The following is a 24,044-nucleotide window of genomic DNA, read 5'->3' as shown; positions in this document are numbered from 1 at the left end:
ACAAACCCAATTGGACAGTTCAGGAAGCAGTTTTTTTGGGCGGAGACGAATTTGCCCCCAACAAAGCATTGGCTCATTAAAAGCATGTGCTGTCCAAAGTGAATGAAGCGAGTGTGTGTGAAATACACACGGACAAAATTTGCTGGAGGTAACACTCAAATTCAGGACAGTTTGGACGCACAGCTCTGGGGGCACTTGTTGATGACATCACCCCAACATTCATCATCACTCTATGGCCGGGGGCAGAGCCGAGCCATCCAATAAAAAACCTTTATTACAGCTGACATTTCGCTTCATGTAAAACTGGGTCAGACTTCAGGCAATGTGTGCATGCATGCATGTGTGTAAACCCATACAGCATTCATAAAAGCTCAGGAACAGAGGGAAAAATTTAGTTCCTGCAGGAACACAGGCATCAATAATCAATTAAACTGGCAGTCCTACCTAATGAGCGTGAGCTATTGGAGGCTAATTGAGCAGCTGATGTGTTGGTAATTGATAATTAAGAGAGATGGAGTCAGGTGGTTGGGGGAGGAGCAGAAGAGCTTCTGTCTTTGTTCTCATCCTGTATGTACAACAAATCTACTTGAAAACATTTGTATAGTAAGGAAGTGAATGAATAATTAACCTCTTGACGGCATAAAGTGTTGTACTTCTGCAAGAAAACAAGGTCTTTAAATCTTTTAAGAGAAACTTATGAACTTATGAGTCTGCGTTTGAGTGATGTAATTACGGTTTGGGGTTACAAACTTGATTTGAGCTTTTGTTTAACGTTGTGTTCAGGTCTGCGTGCAGGTGATGAGGTTCTGAAACTGAACAGTAAGCCGGCGAGTGCGTTGGAGCTGGCTGACATGCAGGCTGCGTTTTCTTTGCCCTCTCTCACCCTGACTGTCAGCACACTGCCTGCTACCGATCCGCACCAGCTGTGCCAGATGCCTCCCCGCCGATCGGACGGGGCCCAGGACCTCTGCACTGACGACATCTCCCAAAGTCAGGGTAAACTTCATTACTGCAGTCTTCTTCTTCTTTTTTTTTTTTTTTTTTTTTTTTCTTTCATATATTTGCATTTTTTGTCATTAGCGGTTTTATTTGGAGCTGCTAGTGGATGAGAAATTGCTCCACCTTTTAAATCATTTTGTTTCATAGTTTGAGAAATCATACAAATCAGTACTGTAAGAACTACTAGAGATTTCAGGGCAGTGTTGTTTATTTACTAATTGATTTTCTATTTTAGTTTTTATTAATATTTTGAATACATTTCTTTTACAAATATTTTTAGTTTTAATTTTAGTTAATGTTTTTGTAAATGGCTTGTGTGCTTTTGTCATTGTTTTTGTTTTTATTAAGTTTTAATTTATGTTGCTTTAGTTATTATAGGTTTTTTATATAATTACAGTTGATTTTATTGAACTATAAAAATTGAGTTTATTTTTGATCATATGGTGCCATTCTAATATACTGATTTGGCACTCAAAACATCTTATTATTATGAATATTAAAAACAAGCTTAATATTTTTGTGGAAACGGTGATACTTTTTTTCAGGAATTTTTGAAAGAAAGCATTTCTTTAAAATAGATTTTAGATTCATTTGCAATATTATAAATGTCTTTAGTGTCAATGCATCCTTGCTGAATGAAAGTTTATATATATATATATATATATATATATATATTATTTTTGTATGAATTATTAAAAAATATGTTTGTCGAAACGGTTACACTTTTTTCCAGGATTATTTGATCAATACTTAGTTTGAAAGAACAGTGTTTATTTAAAATGGAAATCATTTGTAATATTAGAAAAGGCTTTACTGTCAGTTTTGATCAATTTAATGCATCCTTGCTAAATAAAAGTATTTTTCTTTCAATTAAAATAATATTATAAATTTAGAATTTATTGTAATTATTTTATTAATTATTAAAATATATTTTTGTGGAAACAGTGCTACTTTTTCCAGGAATCTTTGAACAACTGAAAATTTGAAAGAACAGCATTTATTTCAAATAGAAATACTTTGTAATATTATAAATGTCTTTACTGTCAGTTTTGATCAATTTAATGCATCCTTGCTAAATAAAAGTATTATTTTTTTATTAATAAAATGTTATAAATGTAGAATTTATTATAATGTTAATTCTTTATTATTATTATTATTATTATTATTATTATTTGTAAAAGTAATATTATAATTTTATATTAATTATTAAAATATTTTTGTGGAAACAGGAATCTTGGAATTCAATAAAGTTGAAAAAAGGTTCCTTTTTTATTAATAAAAAATATTATACATTTAGAATTTATTATAATTATTCTATATTAATAATTAATTTTTTTTTTTTGTGGAAACAGTGATACTTTTTTTCAGGAATCTTTGATCAATAGAAAGTTCAAAAGAAAATGACTTATTTAAAATAAAAATCATTTATAATAATATAAATGTATAATAATAATAAATAAAAATATAATTATAATTATTTTTATATTAATAAAAAATAAAAGTGTCAGAAGACCAGCTATCAGTACTTTACCTGTGACAGGTCCTCTCTCATACTGTCCTGTAGCTCATCTAGTCCCTGTCTGTCTCCATTGCTCCCTCTAGAGGACATCCTGGATGAAGGTCTTGGCCTGGTGCTGCACAGCCCTGATGACACAGGCGAAGACAGGGTAAACCTCATGGCTGAGAGCCCCGCTGACAGCCTGGAGGATGAAACCGACTCGGCACACAAGGTTAGAGACCACCTGCCATGAAGATTCATTAAAAAAAATCTCTGCTTGAACCGCCAACAGCCTGTCTGGCTAAACTGTAATAGATTGAGTTTCTGGTTTTGATTCAAAGAGCACAACATCCTAGTTTATTTTGTAGTTTTGTGGCCTCTGTGCCTTTGTGCTCTTGTTTGGGGTGGGTAAATATAGACTCTCTTATTTTCTGATATGAAGGGTGTAGTGGGGTCAGAGGCTGACTGAAATCAGATGGCTGCTTAAGAGCTTTTTGTCATGTGATCTAAGTGACCTTTGCTTTTAAGGCTGCGTTCAGAGACGGCGGCAGATGGGAAGACAGGTTGTCTTGCCTTGCGGTTCTTCACACTTACACACACTCATACTCTCACACTGAGTGGTAGTGATGACATGGTCTGCTTGATGAAGGTCAAGATCAGCGATGACTGACCGTGTTACCACTTAGACAAAGATGGATAGAATCTGTCAACACACATGTACATGTACTGAAGGATCCAAAAGTCTGAGGCCACTAGTGAATGTGATTCTATCCACCTTATTTTGCAACAAGGAAGAAAGCTATTTTCTGTGCATGCTTGAATTGATTTATTGCTGCTATAGAGGGTTTGCACAATTATGTCTTTATTGGGTCAGTTACCCTGATGTGCAGCCATATTGGAGATACTCAGATGTAAACAACAGCATGGATTGCACAGTTAATGTTCTACTGAATATGTGCTGCTAAACCATATAGAGAAGGAATTAGTAAGAAGGAAAAGGAGCAATATTTTGACAAACTAAAGTTAATAGGTGGTAAAGATGCACACAAGCAGTATTAATTGTGATATTAGCCTAATATTTCATCTGCCTTACCAGAAATAAGAACAAACATGAAAAAAATTCTTGCTATGGAATTCCTGGTTCAGTTTGACCAACCACAAACACCTTTTGTTCCTCAGACAGCTTTTTGCACTCTTCTCCTTGCTTTATCACTTTTGGAGTTCTATAGACTGCCAAATGTTTTTTCCGGTCCGACCAATTAGTACAGCCCAAAACATGACAATAATTGACCATTTTCGGCAGCAACAATTGGCAAAATATGCAAGCTTAGTTCAATTCAGTGGCATTGTTTATATTCAGTGCCACCAATATAGCAATTCATGATGCAAAGTGAAAACGCTATATATTTCCCAATTATTTTGCACTATTTTAATCCTTTTTAAAATTTATTTCCAGATTTAAATTTTATTGAATCCCAAGTTTTCATTGTGGTCTTAGACATTTGGACTCACTCAAACTACAAAGACACACTCTGCAACTCCCACTCCACACAGCAGTGTTTTTTTTTCTTGGTGTAAATGTTATAAAGTCAGTCTAAGGATTGATTTGTCACTTTCATGACAGTCCACACTCACTTACTTCCCTTCTATAGCCTGTGTTCACTCTCTGTTGAGAGAGAGAGTAAACTGTTTACTGACCTGATGTCTGGCCTCCTTTTTTGTCCTCTTTTGTTTGTCTTTGTATGCATTTTTTTTTTCTCTCTTTCTCTCCGTGCCCTTGTCTGTCACACCGACACTGCCAGCCGGCCACAGTCTCTCTGGCCTGTTCTCCAGAACACCATCTGTTGCAGAAACACTTTTAGCCCTAATAATTCACCCACAAAACACCACATTCTGTCAGAGTGTGTGTGCGTGTTTGTCTTGTCCCGTTCCCTACCGTCCCGTCCATGTGTCATGCTGTTGAATGAGTTGGTAGGACATAACTAGTGTGCTGGTAAGTGACACTGACATGTGAAGTCACATAACCCACCAAATACATATGCTCTTCTTGGACTCTTTTTGTTTCTCGCTCAGTTGTGTTAACAGTTAATGCACACACTTCCACCCATGCAAAAGAAACACTGTACTAAAATCTCAAACTTGAGTGTGATTTCTGATTGAATGAGAGCAGAGTTTCTGCAGAGTTTACCTCCAACCTTGATCAAACTCACTTGCCTGTAGCTTTCAAGTACATAAGTCTTCAACTTTGCTTCTAGGGACCCACTGTCTTGCAGAGTTCAGCTTAAACTTTGGTCAAGTTTTTCAGGATCACCTGAAAAGTCACAGTCCAGGTGTGCTGAAGAAGGTTGGAAATTAACTTTGCAGGACAGTGGGTCCCCGGAAGGAAGATTGAAGACCTAGTAGAAGACCTTGATTAGCTTTTCAAATGTGTTTGGTTAGTGTTGGAGCTAAACTCAGGGAAAGTGGACCTCAAGGGCCATAATTGAGAACCTCTGATTTAGAGGGTCAAAAGCATACGGTGTAGCCAGTGTGGTCTTCCCAAAGAATGACTCTGAGCCTTTTTTAATGTAAATCAAAAACGTACTGCACTGTAGCCAGTGTAGCCTGATTTCCAAACAAACTACTCTGAGTCAGTTCTTTAAAGTGAATCAAACATAGTGCAGCTAGTCCAAATCGCGAACTTATCACAAACTTATCCCGATCTTGAATGACTTTACAAGTCTTTTCTAGAAATGTGAATCAAACCATAGTGCTATCAGTAGTCTGATTATTGAACTAATGCCTTTTTACCTTTTTTTGTGACCATTATAGCCTGATTCTTTAAAATGAATCAAATATACAGTGCAACTTATCCCAAACTTATCCCGAACTTGAATGACTTATGAAAGTCATTTATATAAATGTGAATTCAAACCATATAGTGCTATCAGTAAAGTATGATTTCTGAACTAACACCTTTTTAACTGTTTTTTTATAACCATTATAGCCTGATTCTAAAACAAGCTACTCTTATGAGCCAGTTATTTTAGGTAAATCAAACATACAGTGCAACTAGTCCAAATCCCGAACTTATCCCGAACTTATCCCGAACTTATCCCAAACTTATCCCAAACTTATCCCAAACTTATCCCAAACTTATCCCAAACTTATCCCAAACTTATCCCAAACTTATCCCAAACTTATCCCAAACTTATCCCAAACTTATCCCAAACTTATCCCAAACTTATCCCAAACTTATCCCAAACTTATCCCAAACTTACTGCAAACTTAACTTCTAATGACTTCTGTACGTTGTTTCTATAAATGTGAATCAAACCATACAGTGCTATCAGTAGTCTCATTCCTGAACTAATGTCTTTTTAAATCTTTGTTTTTTTTGTTACCATTATAGCCTGATTTTAAAACAAACTGCTTTCGTGAGCCCGTTCTTTAAAGTTAATCAAACATACAGTGTAATTAGTCCATATTCTGAACTTATCCCAAACGTCCCCCGAACGTGAATTGCTTTTATATGTTGTTTCTATAACTGTGAATCAAACCATACAGTGCTAACAGTACATTCGGATTCCTGAACTAATGCCCTTTTAATTGTATTTAACCATTATTGGTTAAATACAAACTACTTTCATGAGCCAGTTCTTTAAAGTGAATCAAACATGCAGTGCAACTAGTCCAAATCCCGAACTTATCACAAACTTATCCCTTGAATTACTTTTATAAGTTGGATCTGTAAATGTGAATTAAACCAAACCAAGCCATCAGTACAGTCTGATTCCTGAACTAATGCCTTTTTAACTGTTATAACCAGTATAGCCTGATTTTAAAATAAACTACTATTATGATTAATTTCTTTGAGCTGAATCAAAAATCTCAATGTGTCCCAGTTCCTGAAAGAATGACTCTTATGACCCAGTTCTCTTATGAACAGATTATAACTGTAAGACTTAAGTTCTATCATGAGAACTCTCTGAAGATTTTAATATGGTAATGGATATGACAATGTTAAAGTATTTGGTATTGGTGAAATAGATCTGCTATGGTGCTGTTGGCTATTGCTGTTGTAGATTATTGCTATTGGTGCCGCAAAGCAAGTACATGAACTTGCTACTGCTAATACATACGCCAATACGGTCTGTGAGTATTTAAGACATACTGCTGCACAAGTAGCATATATATAACTCGAAACGGATCTATACAGGTGGAGCTGGGGAGGCGGAGGGTTTCAAAGAAGCTCTGAAAGCATGCTGTGAAATGCTCTAGTAAGGGCTTACCAGTCATTTTAATATAAAGCAGCAACATGAACCAATCAGCATGTGCCAAATAGTTTAACTCTGTGAATATCATTAGCCTGCGCCATCTAGAGTTTCATGGCAGAAATTTTAATTACTGGCTGATCCATATTATACGTTTTGTCACTGGTATTTTAAAAACATATTTAAGACCATATAATTGGATTGCATTTAATAATTTTTGCAAGAATGATTTTAAAATTGGAAGTTGAATTAAAATTATCATAGTTTTGAAATTATGTAGCCAGATGCTCCTTAAAACTACTAAGAACATAATCCTACAAAGGAAAACAGATTTTTTTTTTCTCTGGCTCTCTTACACTTTCTCATCTATTCAGTTTTAGACCTATTGAAAGCACACCTTAAAGCTTTGTTTTGTACTGTACTATCTATTGTTCTGTCAGAAATGTGTTTGTATGTGGTTTTGATACAATGACAGGCAGAGAGGAGCTGATTCAGCTGGGCATAATTAATGAGGTTCATTTTCTCTCATTCTCTCTTCCCATATTAATCACACGGCTGGTTATCGTTATTATCTCACGTCACTTATGTTTTCTTTTCTTGCTTTGAGACGAGAGAGAAAGAGAGGGGGACATCTTCTTTAATTAGCCCTGCATTCTAATTGCTTGATTATGCACATCGATTTGAATCGCTTAACGCTGATAAATCATGGAGAAACCCGCCGGAGGAAACAGACAACCTAGAAGACAAAGGACAGGAGGACTTCATTATTTTTTTTCCAAGCTTGATAATGACTGCATATACCTCGTGGAGGGTGGTGCAACATCCTGCTAAACCCCAAAACTTCTCCCCCTGCCAGTCTCCAGACTTATTTACAATGCGAGCTCAACCATCCAAGCAGTTCTGCCCTCGAGTTATCACTCTAGAGAGAAATACAAATGCATGTTCATGGATTTAGGCTGTTAACTGTCTAAATATTGACTTTTCACTGTGTGTGTGTGTGTGTGTGTGTGTGTGTGTGTGTGTGTGTGTGTGTGTGTGTGTGTGTGTGTGTGTGTGTGTGTGTGTGTGTGTGTGTGTGTGTGTGTGTGTGTGTGTGTGTGTGTGTGTGTGTGTGTGTGTGTGTGTGTGTGTGTGTGTGTGTGTGTGTGTGTACCTGGTATTCATCACGTTGTGGGGACCAAATGCCCCCAAAAGGATAGGAATACCAGTAGATTTTGACCTTGTGGGGACATTTCTCAGGTCCCCATGAGGAAACAGGCTTATAAATCATGCACAATGAGTTGTTTTTTTTTTTTTTTTTTTGAGGAAGTAAAAGTGTGCACAAACTCCTGTGAGGGCTAGGTTTAGGTGTAGGGCGATTGGAAATACGGTTTGTACAGTATGAAAACCATTACGCCTATGGAATGTCCCCATAAAACATGTAAACCCAACGTGTGTGTAAAGGAGAAGCGAGGGAGGTTTGTACTACAGGATTCTTTTAATCGTGATTGGTTTGAGGATGCACATGATGTGGAGCTTTATGCTTGTTACAACATGCATCCCATGAAATCTTCCAAGAAATGTATGGATTTGCATGCTTTTCCAGTCGTAATTGCTTAGAGGTGCTGCAAATCCGTTAAGTAAGGTGAGTTTTGAGAAAAAGAGAGAAATTGGATAAGCGAAGGAGTTTCTCAACTCTGGCATGCAAAACAATGTTGCTGTGCGTTAATTTTTGAGCCTGAGTTTTAAATATTTGCTTCTTAGTTTCAAGGTAAAAATTTAAATGCAAATATTTTTAGATATACATGGATGTAATTCTAGACACTTTCGAAAGTAAAAGCTTCTTTAAGAATTTGCACCCTGTTTCATTTGTGCAGTTGTGAAGTCAGTTTGAGAGCCTGATAAGGGCATTTTATGGCTCTCCAGGGAAGGAAACATTCCTCTTCCTGTCTTCTATGAGTCTGTGCATTGATAAGATGAGTTAAAAAGGCATTAAAGGCACCCATAAAGTGTGTCACTATGGGTCCACTAACTTTTTCTTAAAGATAGGACTTGTGACCAAAACGTTGGCTAAATGGGTTAAGGTAGTGTAGTTTAGCAGTTAAACAATTTTATTTATTTTAAAGAAGTATTTTTTTTATTTATCCTGAAAACATTACAAAACCATCTTGCTATTTTATTTTATTTTATTTTTTATTTTATTTTATTTTTAGTGCTGGGCAACGATTAATTGCGATTTAATTATATCTAAAATAAACGTTTTTGATATATATAAATCTATGCTTTAATGTAAAATTTACAATTATACATTTATTAAAATGTAAAAAATATATTTTTCTAAGATATTTTGTGCATTAAAAGATAGCCATACAAAGAGAGCAAATTACTTTTATCCCACCTGTATTTAATTTATTAATCTGCCATTAAAAACTATTTCTACTTTATATAAATATTTAATATATAAATATAACATACTTTTCTTAAATATATACGTGTGTGTGTGTGTGTGTGTGTGTGTGTGTGTGTGTGTGTGTGTGTGTGTTAATATTTACGTAATAAATACACACAGTGCACACACATTATGTACACATTTATTTTGGATGCAATTAATCGTTGCCAGCATTAATTTTTGTGTGTGTGTATGTTTATTATGTATAGATAAAGACACACACACATACAGTATATATTTTGAAAATATTTACATGTATTCACATGTATATATTTATATTCATATAATTTGTATTATATAAATATTTAATATATACAAAATTTTAAATGTATAAATGCATAAATATATTATTAAATATATACATGCATGTGTGTGTGTGTGTGTGTGTGTATTAATGTACATAATAAATATACATGGTACACACACACATATATTATGTACACAAAAACTTTTATTTTGGATGCAATTAATCATGATTAATCATTGCCCAGCACTATTTATTTTGTTTTGACTTAATTTTATTTAATGTTATTTAATTTAATTTTTCTTTTTCTAGGTTATGGTTTTGAAACTTTTTGAGCCATTTTCATAAATATAAATTTATGAGATATGTGTGTTGAGAGAGCAGTGTTGACTAAAATGATGAAAAACTGTTTATTAGAAATAAAGCAGGAATTAAGATTAAATTAAGATTAAAAAGTTAAACCAAAATTAAATGAAAATATTGCTTTTAGAAACTAATTGAATCATCAAATTACTAAGAAAAAAAGAGGAGTAATTTAGGACATGTCAGACTCGAACCTGCATCACCCATATGAGCACCTCAGCTTACATATCAAAAACCTGTGCACTAACCACTGCACTGCAGCTTTGACAAAACCCTCTATGTCTAAGGTCATAATTTTCCACACTTTCATCATAACAAAGACAAACATTGTGCCACACCTGTCGTCTTTGTTCTCAGCATGTTGACGTTTTCACCTGAGAGCTGTGCTTTTCCCAGCTGTGGTATAATGTGATGCTTTGTGGCTGTCCCAGCGGCCCCCCTCCCCTTCTGTCCTCTTCATCCTGATGCACACAAGATTATTGTTATTATTTTCTCTCTCCCTTTGTGTTCTCCCCCTCTCTTTCTTTTTTCTCTGTGTTTACTGTACCACCACAGCTGTCAGAGCCCCATTCCATCCATCCGCCTAGAAACCAGCTCAGACAAGCAGAAACGTAGGGAGAAATTCTAGGAAAGGAGGGAGGAGGCTATGTGGACAGGGAAGCTATAGTGGAATGTAGAGTTCGAAGACGCACTCAACATATCTGTTTCTGCTTGGAGTAGCTCCGTTCTTGCTCTCACGGTCGGGTAGTGACACGTTTGATAAGCTGGAGGTGGAGACGCTTCCTGAGGTTTTATTATGGGTCGCATTGGTGTGACATCTGTGACCTGTGAGAGGGAGAATGTCTGTGCTGTGGAGACACAGGAGCTCTAAACGCTCCTCAGAGTCCATCTATGACATGCTGCAATTGGTGAGCCTGAGTGTGTTTTTCTTTTGTGTGTGTGTGTGTGTGTGATACTTATCGGCATTACATAAGTTCATGAGCTTCGTTTTATAACACTCTGTGTCTGTCAGATTTAGTGGCTTAGTATGCTACGTGGAGATGTATAGGATTGTGCAGAATGGTTTTCAAGCATTTAAAAAATATGGATCTTGATGAATATTTCTCCTATTAAACTTGCTTGCGGTCACATTAAATGTTGTTTTGTCATGACAAAAACTTACCTGTGGAAACTTTTTGACAAGATGCGAAATGCGTAGCGCCAAGTTTGCTGCTCAACTGCTTTTAGATCTTTGTTCCAGTTGTTTCTGTGATGTACTGAAATATAATTACAAGCACTTAATATGTTTCAAAGGCTTTTATCGACAATTACATGACATTTATGCAAAGAGTCAGTATTTGCAGTGTTGGCCCTTCTTTTTCAGGACCTCTGCAATTGGACTGGGCATGCTCTCAATCAACTTCTGGGCCAAATCCTGACTGATAGCAACCCATTCTTTCATAATCACTTCTTGGAGTTTGTCAGAATTAGTGGGTTTTTGTTTGTCCACCCGCCTCTTGAGGATTGACCACAAGTTTTAAGATCTGGGGAGTTTCCAGGCCATGGACCCAAAATGTCAACGTTTGGTCCCCGAACCACTTAGTTATCACTTTTGCCTTATGGCACGGTGCTCCATCGTGCTGGAAAATGCATTGTTCTTCACCAAACTGTTGTTGGATTGTTGGAAGAAGTTGCTGTTGGAGGGTGTTTTGGTACCATTCTTTATTCATGGCTGTGTTTTTGGGCAAAATTGTGAGTGAGCCCACTCCCTTGGATGAGAAGCAACCCCACACATGAATGGTCTCAGGATGCTTTACTGTTGGCATGACACAGGACTGATGGTAGCGCTCACCTTTTCTTCTCCGGCCAAGCCTTTTTCCAGATGCCCCAAACAATCGGAAAGAGGCTTCATCGGAGAATATGACTTTGCCCCAGTCCTCAGCAGTCCATTCACCATACTTTTTGCAGAAGATCAATCTGTCCCTGATGTTTTTGGAGAGAAGTGGCTTCTTTGCCACTTCCGAATATTTTTTTTTGAAGGACAAAAGTTTTAGAGGCAGTGTGTAAATGTGATTGACAACGTGAGGTTGTATTTATTTTTTAACGTGCTAAAATTTCGGATGAAAATTTCGGACTCAATGTGCCACGACCTTTAGGATGTGGAATCCTTGGGTACGAATCTCATGGAAAAACATGATTCTCAGTTAAAGAGCTGAAAGATGAGAGATCGAATAACAAACTAAAACAGCATGCTTGTGATTTGCGTTTTAACGTCACATTTGCTTTGGTTCATACTATCGGCTAGGTTTAGGTATAGTGCAGATGGTAAATTTGTTTTTTTTTTTAAATGTCACGAAGCATTTAAGTTATAGCGCCACTCAACGGACACTTCAACTCAGAACTACAGTGACTCATATGTACGTTCATCTGTTCTGGGGGGGAAAAAAACACTCTTTCAGCATCACCAATAGACATTTCTCAATGAATATGTCACAAAACTTACATGGCAGTACATATTTTCTTGCTAAAACGTTCCCAGAGGTACGTTTTCATTATAAAACCAGGTTGGAAGCATAGCTAGTGATTCTGTCCATAGTGGATCTGGCGCAGTGTGAAAGCTTGTTATATTTACGACATACTGACATGAAGGACGAATGATTTGCAAAAGGCGTTTTCCAGTGTGGACAGACTTTACCTGTTGCGACACAAGTGACAAGGTTTGCGTCCAGTGTTAAATCATTTTATAGTCCTGCAGAAGGCAATTTCACATTGTTTACATTATGAGATTCACTTTTCTGCTTGTAAACTTGCTGGAATGCTTACCCCATAGACTTCATTGTGTGGACACCTTTACAGTTGTTGTGGGCGAAACCCACACTTTGCAAAAAAGTGAATGCAGATTTTGCAATGGGTTCAAGTTGGTGACTCATTCACCACATTGAACAACAGGAACACTTGCCCCATAGTCTCCCACTGCGCATGTGTGTTTGTTTGGGTTTTTTTTTTCTTATAGAACAAGGAAAAAGTTCACATTTTTGTCCAAAACATGCCACATATGGTGATAAAGCTTAAGTTGTATTTAACCCGGAAAAACCACTAGAGCTCATTACTTTTATCTGCCTACATCGCGCCACCTCTCTCCAGGCTGTCCAGGCTGGTTAAGGCATGCTGGGGTGTGCGGGCTTTTTGTCAGTCCGTCACTATGTGTTTATCAGAGAGGAATTCATGCTGCTGGAAGCCCCATCTGTCCTCTGTTCCTCCTGTCTGTGTAAATCTGTTCCACTTCTTCCTGAACTCGATCCTGAGCGTGAGTTCTTGCTGTAGTGCTGCGACATACGAGATTTGACACTGCGGTTGAAGATCTTTGGATTGGAATCTGTCATTTTGGACAGGTTTAGATGGATGATAATTGCTTTTCTTTCAGGTATTTTGAAACTAGATGATGTGTATAAATGTGTATTGTATAATGTTTGTCAGTGATATAAAAAAAAAATTACATTTAGTAAGTAGTACAATGGGAGGAATTTTTGTGTGTATTGATGTGCGTTTGTGAAAAACGAGGGTGTTTTGAATGGTGGTAAGCCGAAGTAATCTTAGCTAAGGGCAGGGTGTACTCTCTGAAAACTTGTTGACATGATCCTAGATGGAAAATCCACCCAGTGCCAGATTTCCCAAGGAGACAAACTGTTCGGAGTCCTTTCAAAGATCTGACATAGACCATCTTAAAGTTATTTATCGCACAGACACTTGTAATTACACTTCAGCCAACCATTCATAAGACATGATGTGCCTTGTCTTTGGAGTTCAGCCAGAAAATCGCTGAACGTGTGTGTTTGGAACTGGAAATGCATCTTTCTGCATCTTAAATGCTCTGAATACCTGTGTGGGTGTGTACCTGTTCCTGGTGGACATTTTAGAGGAATGTGGGTTTTTTTTTTTTTTTTTTATCTGTACAGTCATATAGTGTATTTCAGACTTTAATTAACATTTTGTTTCTCTCCACAGAGTACAGAGCAGGTGACTGCTTTCTGCCGCAACTTTCATGAAATGAATTCCACCGAGGGTCCCGTTTCCTGTTCCTCTTCTTCCTCCACATCATCTTCTTCATCCTGTGTGCCCAGCCCCATCACACCCCTTCCTGTTCTTATCACCTCTCGCCAGCTCTCTGATGCAGATAAACTGCGTAAGGTCATCAGTGAGCTGGTGGACACTGAGAGGACCTATGTTAAGGTCAGTATCTTCTGCTGTGCTTTCAAAGCATTGGGTTTCGATTTTACCTCATTAAATTAGATCACTCCTGATTCACAACTTCAAATATAAAGTCTTTGGCTGTTTCTATCTACAGGACCTAAACATTTTGATAGAGCGCTACCTGAACCCCCTGCAGAAGGAGAGCTTCCTCTCACAGGATGAGGTGAGGCACAATATCACCTCTTATAACTTTGATTACTTCTTAAAATATTATTAATAAAAATGATTTACAAATCTCTTATTCTCTCACTCCTAGCTGGATGTGCTTTTTGGAAACTTGGCGGAGATGGTGGAATTCCAAGTGGAGTTTCTGAAAACTCTGGAAGATGGAACCAGATTAGTTACAGATTTAGACAAACTGGAGAGAGTGGATCAATTCAAGGTGCAGTTATATTAGTCAAAATTAAATCTGAGTTATGTAATGATGAGTCTTTCAGTGTTATCTAATGCATTGTCTTCTAACTTCCAGAAAGTTCTGTTTTCTCTTGGTGGATCCTTCCTGTACTATGCGGACCGTTTTAAGATCTACAGTGCATTTTGTGCCAGCCACACAAAGGTCCCAAAGGTCCTTGCCAAAGGTAACACTATTAACATGTTTAGGAATGTTTTAAAGTGCAAAAGTGCCTTTGATTCCTTGAGGTAGCACGTCATTTCATTGCCATGTTCAATGTAGGTTAAGTGCTTGCATGCTTTAAGTTCTTGTACTGAAGTCCCACCACCTGCCAAAAGCCTGTTTCTATAGTTTATTCAATGCTAGAAGGGCGTTTTCACTCCCTCACAAGCAAATTATATACAGAAAAAATTGACCACTTTTTAAGGATCTGCTGCAAAAAAAATTGGCATTTCCCAAGGCACCAAAGCTCTTTTGCTGATGTATGTGAATGTAAATGTTTCCTGTGGGAAAATTGGATCAAGTTTTAACTTGACTGACTGATATTGTTATGGTTAAATGTGTTGGAGTATTAACTTTTTCTGAAATGTGAGTCTAACATTTGATCCATAATGTTCATGTCTTTCTGTCTTTAGTCACAAGGAAATTACGTTTTTGGAGGAAAACATTCCAGGATTTTTCTCCATATAGTGGACTTCAATGGTGGCCAATGGGTTAAAGGTCCAAACTGGAGTTTCAATGCAGCTTCAAAGGGCTCTACATGATCCCAGGCGAGAAATGGGGCTCTCATCTAGTGAAACGATCGTAATGCATGACGACGCATGTGCACATCGCAGAGCTAGTGCAAGACGAACATTTGCGGTTAAAAAATATATACATTTTTTGTTTTTTAAGAAAATGACTGATCGTTTTGCTAGATAAGACACTTATTTCCTGGCTGGAAACTGCAATTTGGACCTTCAGCCTGTTGGCCACCATTGAAGTCCACTATATGGAGAAAAATCCTGGAATGTTTTCCTCAAAAAAATTAAGTTCTTTGCAACTAATGACAAAGATAAGAACATCTTGGATGACATGGGGGTGATAAAATTATCAGGATTTTTTTTTTATTCTAGAAGTAAACTTCTCCTTTAAGACCACGCCTTGAGTATATTGAGTTAAGGCCCCTGTCCATGTTAAAGTCTACTTTGTGGATGCAACTGATTTGAAATTCTATTTCCATCCCATAATTTCTTCTCCACATTTTTGTTGCAGCTAAAACGGACCCAGAGTTCAAGGCGTTCCTGGCTGAGAGGAACCCCAGGCAACAGCACTCCTCCACCCTGGAGTCCTACCTGATCAAACCCATTCAGAGAGTCTTAAAATACCCACTACTTCTGAGGGAGCTTCACTCTCTCACCGACCCTGACAGCGAGGAACATTACCACCTGGATGGTAAATATGGAAATTTAGATACTAATTGAGCATAATGTTAGACCATGGGTGGATCTATTTGTAGTGTAATCACCTCTTCTGAGCTTCTAAGCCGGTTTTGAATACTTTTAAAAAGACCACGTCATTGAAAACAGGACTTTGCTTGCTCGTTTGAAATTCGTTTACCCTTGCAGTTTACTCAGACTGTTTATCAATGCTTAGCCAGTGTAAACTATAGTCGTTTTACCTGTAAAAGATTCTTTAGTTGCATTTTGAGTCTCTTCTCTTTTTTTTTTAGTCGCGATGAAAGCAATGAACAAAGTGGCTAGTCACATAAACGAGATGCAGAAGATTCACGAGGAGTATGGAGCTGTGTTTGACCAACTCATCAGTGAGCAGAGCTCTGACAAGAAAGAGGTAAAATTCTCTTTTTTAGGTCTTTGTGACTCTCAAATTCGCATTTGTCGATACTTCTCACAACAAATATTCTAACGCCATCACCAATGTGCACACTGATGTCTCCTAACATTTAAAAAATTTAGTAGATTTGGTTTTACCACAATGTTTACTCATCCCAGGTTGCTGATCTGTCAATGGGTGACCTCTTACTGCACAACACGGTGGTCTGGATCAACCCACCCTCTTCTCTTATGAAGGGGAAGAGAGACCCAGAGCTGGCTGCGTTCGGTCAGTGTTTGTAAAGTGTTTCTTCCCAAAATAGAATCCTGCTCTCTTATTCATTAGTCTGTTCCCTACAGTAATGGTTCCCTGCATCAGTAAAGGCCAGATGTATCTTTGGGCACAATGGCATTAGAGGAACCACCTTGTCCTCTGGCTCTTAAGGCATTAAAGTTGCATTTATACACAAGGCTTTTTTCCCCCCTCTCGGCTAAGACATTTTCGAAGACACAACTCTTCAGATGCTTTAAAATTGGGTCACTTTGTCATTGAAGTTAGCAGTATTTCACCAGGTCACGTTTTCACTGTGACTATTCTGAAAAGAGCCCTGAGCATCTCTATTGTAAATGTTTAGTGTTGTATGGTTTTATGTCTTAATGTTTTATTTCATTTTTTTCCCCCTCAGTTTTCAGAACCGCAGTTGTTTTTGTGTATAAAGACTGCTCCAAGCACAAGAAAAAAATCGTAAGTGCTTTTTCCATTTCTTCATGATTCATTAATAGAGATCTGACATAGGGTAGACTTTAAGTGCTCGCAGACTAGCACTTTTAAGAGGTGGAGTTTTTGTTTTTTTATTGAAAGGCACATTGTCGAGTGTAAAACGAGGATGCCCTTCTCTTGTTCTTTATTTATTTCTGCCATCTCTTTTTGGGTTATTTCGTATGGCCAACAAAACTGTGACCATTGACTCTGAGACCTTTCACTTGTTTGTGATATTATACAACTTAAATGTGAGGTAGAGAATATATCACTACCATAACTTCCTGTATGGCTGTAATATAACATAAATGATGTCTCTTACTGAAATACATAGTAGAAAACCCATGAAAGATTTACGTTATTTTAAAAAAAAATGTATACAGATTTTGGACTACGAAGAGTGCCATTATTTCAATTACATAAAATGGTTGCATTCGGTGAGCCCCTGGTGTTACCTGTTGCTATTTTTACCTCAACACAACTCGGAAAATACTGTGAAATACTGATACAATGACCGCTGAAAGAGCTTACAGGTGGCGATGGATATAAGTGTACACTGTAAAAAAAAAAATTGAGTTAACTTAAAATAATTTGTTACCGTGCTGCCTTAAATTTTACGGTCAGTCAATTTTAAATGTTCAGTTGTACTAAGCGACAAATTAGATATTTGAGTTGACTTAGCAAAAAAATTGGTTTGTGAAACTTAATTTTAAAGCAGTTGGGTAACTTGCCCAGTTAACAACCCAATTTTTTTAAGTCAACTCAAATATCTAAGTTGCCACTGAGTACAACTTTTCAAGTTGACTAAACTTATTTGAGTTGACTGAAATTAAAATTAAGGCAGCTAGGTAACTTGCCCAGCTTTTAAGTTGAATCAACTCAAATATCTAAGTTATCACTTAATGCAACTTAACATTAAGTTGACTAAATTTTAAGTTCAGTCAACTAAAAAAAAAAGTTTAGTCAACTTAAGTCTTTAAAGATGTATTTTAAGTGTGTTTTTAATATTTGTTTGTTATTTTGTCTTAGGGTGGATCTCACAGAGCATCAATCCTTGATGAGAGAGACCCTTTTCGTTTCAGACACATGATCTCTACAGACGCTCTCCAAGTTCGCAACCTCCCTAGTAAGTATTGGTTTACTAGTCTCATTCTTTTCCCACAGACCTATTGAGATTGGTTTGGTATATTAGCTTCATGCTTTAGATTCACTTTTGACAATGCATGTAATATATTTTACATCTCGTGACACTTGATCAGCATTGTAAAGTTTGCTTTTGTCGCAGTGGAGCTTATTATGGGCTCAGGCCAGAATGTTGCTATTCCCTATTGATAGTTGGGGGGTCAAAGGGTCATCCTACAGGAACTTAGGGTCTGCACTCTGGTTCACTGTCTTCCATGAGGTTCATCAACCCTGTGCTGATCTTAAAAATGTTGTACTTTTACAGGGTTTCCCACAATCCTTGTGTTAAACTGGTGTTTCTTTCATTTCAGATTCAGAGGGGTCTGCAATGTGTGAGATCGTTCACATGAGGTCAGAATCCGAAGGGAGACCTGAGAGGACCTTCCACATCTGCTGCAGGTAAGATGAGGTTCAGAGTGCCACACATCTTGAGAACTGACTGATCGGTTTATATAAAATAATAATTCTGTCATTATTTACTCACCTTCATGTCGCTCCAAACCTGTAAGACCTTCGTCCATCTTCAGAACAAAAATTGAGATATTTTCGATGAAATCCAAGAGCTTGCTGACCTTGCGTAAACTGCAATGCAGCTGACACGTCCAAGGCCCAGAAAAGTAAAGTTAAAGGACATTGTTAAAATAGTCCATGTGACATCAGTGGTTTAACCGTAATGTTATGAAGCTACAAGAATACTTTTTGTGTGCAAAGAAAACCAAAATGAAATATTTTAACAATGTCCTGCCTTTCTGGGCCTTGGGACTTGTCAGTTGCGTTGCTGTCTATGCAGGGTCCGAAAGCTCTTGGATTTCATCAAACAAGGTTCAAGCCAATACTGTATAAAGAAATTCCAGGACTTTTCAAGCCCTACTTTTTTGATTTTCAAGGTCAGAAGGTCCGATCTACAGCAAAAAATTCACAAACCCACTCTGAAGTTCCGAACTGAATAAAATGATTTGCACTTCAAAGTTCCGATTTGAATTAAATTATTCGTGATTCACGCTCTGAAGTTCTGATCTAAAGCAAAAGATTTGCGAATCTGATCCGAAGTTCCAATCTAAATCAAATGATTTGCGATTCATGCTCCAAAGTTCCGATCTAAAGCAACTGATACACAAACCGCTCCAAAGTTCTGATCTAAATCGAATGATTCGCACTCCGAAGTTTTGATATAAAGCAAAAGATTTGCAAACCCACTCCTAAGTTCCAGTCGTAATCTAATGATTTGCGATGCGTGATTTAAAGTCCCGGTCTGGAACATATGATTCGTGATACATGATTTGAAGTCCTGATCTGAAACGCATGATTTGCGATACACAACGCGATTGGAGCACTTCGAAACAATTAATCGTTTTGAGAAAATTTTGAAAAGCTCCGTTTCACCCGTCAATACATTCACTGCTTTTTAATATCATTACAAGCAATGTTGAAATTCGAAAATGAATGGCTCTTTTCATTTGATCTGGTTTTGATAAATCACTTGAAACAAATGATCAAAGTCACGAGTTTGAATCAATCAGAGCAGTTCCAGCGTCCTCTTTTCACATCTTCAGCCATGTGTACACAACAATGTCAGTACTACTACTTGCTTAGATCGATTGTTTTCTGACATTAACTGAAAAAAAAAAGGTGACGGTTTTGTGTGAATTTTACATGAAAAGATATGTACGTATTGACAAAATAAACACTTATTCCATAGATTGCCTTTCAATAATTCAGCCACTTTTCAAATACCTCTTCAGGAATATTGCTATTTTCAAGGGTTTTCCATGCCCTGAATTTCAAAAAGTTAAATTCAAGTACTTAAGCACCTTGTGTTTCGAAGATGATAGAAGGTCTTTTAGCTTTAGAATGACGTGGTTGAGGAATCAATGACAGATGTTCATTTATCCCTTTAAAGTCACAAATACTTTTTATGCTACTGTAAAACGGTATATTTCTATTCTGTTCCTCAGTAAAAGATTTAAATGTGCCTTTTCTTTTTAGCTCCCCGGAGAGTAAAAAAGACTTCCTGAAGACGGTTCATTCTATCCTGAGGGACAAACAACGGCGTCAGTTAATGAAGACCGAGAGTTTACCTCAAAATCAGCAGTACATTCCCTTCGGAGGGAAGCGGCTTTGTGCGCTAAAGGGTTCACGACCCACAGTGAACAGAGCGGGTAGGTTGGAGACGTCTGACACAAATTGAACATTGATTACTTTTTTCTGCAACACTTCCCTTCCCTCTTCTCCCTGCTAACTCTCCCACTGTGTCGCTTTCCATCTTCCTCTTGTTAACACGATTAACGCCGCAGTTTTGTTTTTTAGGCTTTAGGGTGAGCTGATTATTACGTAACATTTTAAATCCTAATGTGAACCAGACAATATTGCTGCTTTTGTTACTAAAGGAGAAGACTGTGCTAAATTCTCCTTCTCTTCCAGTTTCAGCCCCATCTCGAACCCTCGGCCGTAGGAAGCTGATTCGTAATCGTTTTACCATAGACACGAGTGTGGTTTTCGACGACGGCTCGTCCCAGGACCTCTCACCCATCACCCCAACAGAGCCCCCACTGTCGTCGCTCCAGAAACCCCAACAGCCCATCCGAGACACAGACCGCTGGGTGGAGGATCAGTTTGACCTGCAGCACTACGAAAACCAGGACGACGTGAAGGAGACGGACATCCTCAGCGACGACGACGAGTACTGCCAATCCGTCCGGAGCCCTTCCTCTGACCCGAGTCTGGAGGAGTCTTTAGAGGCCCTTTCAGTGGAAGGAGACGAAGACAAAGGTCTCAACGGACTTTCAGATGACAAATCTCCGAAATCCAACGCCCCCCTGAAGCTGACCCTCCTGAGAAAGCAGTGTGCAGTCGAGGGCGTTGCTTCTGAAAGGGACTGTGAGGTTATTTGGGTTCGCAGGGACGATTTTAAAAACGGCTGCAACAGTGACATCTTCTGAGCAGAGAGGGAATGTGCAAGCTGTTTTGTTTTTATAGACTCGTGCGAGAGTAAGGCAGAAAACTACTGAGTCCTAGCCTTCAAGGACACGATGCACTGACAATCCTACTGAAAGCCAGAACTGAAGAACTTGCACCATAAAAAAAAAATCAATGCAGACGTCCTGCCATTTAAGTCCAGACATCACAAGGAACATTTAACAATGCCAACTGTACAGCCAATGTATTTATAGAGGCTTCATACTGTACAGCCAATGTATTTATAGAGGCTTCATACTGACAGACAGGCAGCTACATGTTCTTTCAGTTGATCTTGTTGTATTTTAGTTGTTTTGTTTTGAAACACAAGATCTGTGCTTCATATAGTTCTTTTTATTCAGGGATTTGTGACTTGACGCTTCGTATAACTTCGCTAGTTCTTCGTATTTGCTACACGCAGGTGATTTTGTCGAGCGTGGCAACATTCCCTGAAAATGTCTGTTTTATGCCATTCCTGTTACAAACCCAATGGTTCCTTGCTTGCTGTCTCTGTTCTCTTTTGTTCATAGGTCACCAGCAACTCAGTATTAACAATCACTGTTCACCGAATACACGCACATAAAGAAATTATGTTCTACTTGAATACAGAAGAACGAACTGCAATAATGTCATTCAAACTACCCATAATCCTATCTTAATGAGCTTTGGTGTGCTTGTGAATTCATCAGCCAGACATTTAGGTGCATAAATAAGGTATTTTAAAGTAAAGCACCCCTACAAAGTAATAAATGTAGCAGATTTGTCCTGTTCATACTGAATATTGGTGAGAATGAGATTTTTGAAGAGTTTGGGTATTTTAAGGACTTTTACGGTATTTCATACCATTGGAAAGATAAAGACGCACATGTTACCCCCCCTGCACGTGTATTTTAAATATAAGAGACGCCCTTTCACGTGAAAAAAAACAATCACTGCACCTTCAGCCATGGATCCCTTTTAGTGGAACTGACTGTATTTAAGACAAAAGTGTAAAAACTCCCTCGCTTTTACCTTCGGCCTTTTTAAAACTGTATGTTCATACTGTGGAAATAATTATTAACCTAAAATAAATTTTCCTAATTTATATTTGCAGTTTTATCCAGATAACTTTGTACGTGGTCTGTTCTTTGTCTGCACAGCACCCATTTGCTGTGTTTTAAATAAAGATTGGTGTGATTTTTGAACACAGTGTTTTGTCTTATTAGAAATAAGTTTTGCCATTTATGACTCCGAGCGATTACAAAATAAACTGAAAATGCTTATTTCATGTAAAGGTAGGTGCTGTACTGAAATCAAGGCACATGGAGTCCGAAATTCTTCAAATTTTTAAAAACAAACACAACCCTCCTTTGTGTCAAAGTCAATCGTGATTACACACTGCCTCTAAATGTTTGTCTGTCATCAAAAAAAAATTTAGATCGGGTTAAATTTTCTGCATATGTAGCAATAATTTCGAGAGGTGTTTTAACAGTTCGGAGCCACCCTGATGTTCTTTGCTTGACATCGGAAATTCCCATCCTAAATTTTTGCACGTTAAAAAATAAATATGACCTCATCTTGTCAATCACATTTAAAGTCATCGCACACAGAGTTCGACATTTTTGCACATTAAAAAATAAGTACGACCTCACATTGTGTCAATCACGTTTACACACCGTCTCCGAAACTTTCGTCCGTCATAAAGTTTGGATAATGTTCGGTTTTCGCATTTGTAGCAAACATTTTAATAGAAAAGGATGACGAATATGAAAAAAAACTCACACGAAAATGACCTTTAGGATTGGGTTCAATTTTCTCAGCTTTCTCACATCCACAGCATACATTTTGAGAGGTGTATTAAAGAGGTCATCAGATGCCCATTTTCCACAAGTTGATATGATTCTTAGGGTCTTAATGAGAAGTCTATAACAAACTTGACAAGTCTTATGTTCACTTCAGCGTGTTTAGCTGCAAAACTTGTTAACCAACACTTTATTAAGAAAGACCATTTGCAAAGATGCATAGAAAAACCCTTATACTCACTTCTGCTGTGGGTGAAGCTGCATCACAAATGATTCGCACGAACGTAGACGCATATGTAGATCGGAATCTGCGCTTTCCTTTAAAAAAACCAAAGTAACCTTAATCCTCTGTGTCTTCAGCGGCTCAGATGTCGGGAGTAAATGACGACTGCTATGTTCCTTATTACATCCAACAACAGAACACCTCAATCGTTCAATCTGAGACATTCTTGTCTTTCCCTTTTCCTGATCGGAGTGGGACTGTTTCAGCTTGGTGAAGGCGGGTCTAAGGTAAGGTTTTAAAAAGGGGATATTTCCTTTAAAGATTAAAAAAAATACCACTAGGTGGATTTTTATCAGTGTAGGGTGGTTGTGAACACAAACTACCAACACACATTAATGTTCAAACATGTAAAATTGAGTTTTGCATCCGATGACCCTTTTGACAATTTTGAGCCACCATGACTTCTGTGAAGAATTTTGCCGAATATGAAAAAACAAGTAGGGCCTACGTATTTTTTTTTTGCATGTTAAAAAATAAATATGAGCTCTCCTTGTGGCAATCATGTTTACACACTGCCTCCAAAACTTTTGTTTGTCATAAAAAAAAAAATAGGATTGTGTTTTTCACATCCATAGCAATCACTTTGAGAAGTTTTTTGATAATTCTGTGGCTCTGTGATATTCTGCGCATGCCTAATTTTGACAAATACGAAAAAATGTATAGGCTACATCAATTTTGGAGTTGGTAATTTTAGCAAAATAAAAAATAAATACGACCTCACATTGTGTCAATTTACACACTGCCTCTGAAACATTCCTAAAAAAATCGGACTGGGTTTAAAAAAAACGCACATTAAAAATAAAAATATGACCTCACGTTGTGTCAATCACGTTACACACTGCCTCCAAAACGTTCATCATACAATA

The 24,044-nt window shown here is 37.5% G+C and overlaps 1 protein-coding gene across 3 annotated transcripts in view; it reads left to right on the top strand.

Annotated features, from left to right (window-relative positions):
- Positions 1-22,298, top strand: part of tiam1a (TIAM Rac1 associated GEF 1a) — a 74,025-nt gene extending 51,727 nt beyond the window's left edge. The window contains exons 14-28 of one of the 3 annotated variants that reach the window (XR_012341711.1): positions 784-996; positions 2,602-2,729; positions 13,770-13,994; positions 14,110-14,178; positions 14,272-14,397; positions 14,485-14,593; positions 15,661-15,840; positions 16,118-16,236; positions 16,398-16,506; positions 16,904-16,962; positions 18,007-18,103; positions 18,471-18,558; positions 20,146-20,318; positions 20,581-21,331; positions 21,365-22,298. Coding sequence is in view for 2 of the 3 variants with exons in the window: in XM_073829441.1 (XP_073685542.1) it covers positions 784-996; positions 2,602-2,729; positions 13,770-13,994; positions 14,110-14,178; positions 14,272-14,397; positions 14,485-14,593; positions 15,661-15,840; positions 16,118-16,236; positions 16,398-16,506; positions 16,904-16,962; positions 18,007-18,103; positions 18,471-18,558; positions 20,146-20,318; positions 20,581-21,098 (2,213 nt within the window). In the remaining variant the exon portion in view is untranslated. Of the gene's footprint in view, positions 1-783; positions 997-2,601; positions 2,730-10,488; positions 10,694-13,769; positions 13,995-14,109; positions 14,179-14,271; positions 14,398-14,484; positions 14,594-15,660; positions 15,841-16,117; positions 16,237-16,397; positions 16,507-16,903; positions 16,963-18,006; positions 18,104-18,470; positions 18,559-20,145; positions 20,319-20,580 lie in introns of those variants that run through there. The other 2 variants (XM_073829441.1, XM_073829442.1) reach the window with 2 other exon arrangements.
- The last annotated feature ends 1,746 nt before the right edge of the window (positions 22,299-24,044 follow it).

The sequence above is a fragment of the Garra rufa genome, chromosome 23 (assembly GCF_049309525.1).
Source record: "Garra rufa chromosome 23, GarRuf1.0, whole genome shotgun sequence".
In the NCBI taxonomy this organism is placed as follows: Eukaryota; Metazoa; Chordata; class Actinopteri; order Cypriniformes; family Cyprinidae; genus Garra; species Garra rufa.
Note: the sequence above shows the minus strand (reverse complement) of the source record. Positions and strands in the feature narration are given on the sequence as shown.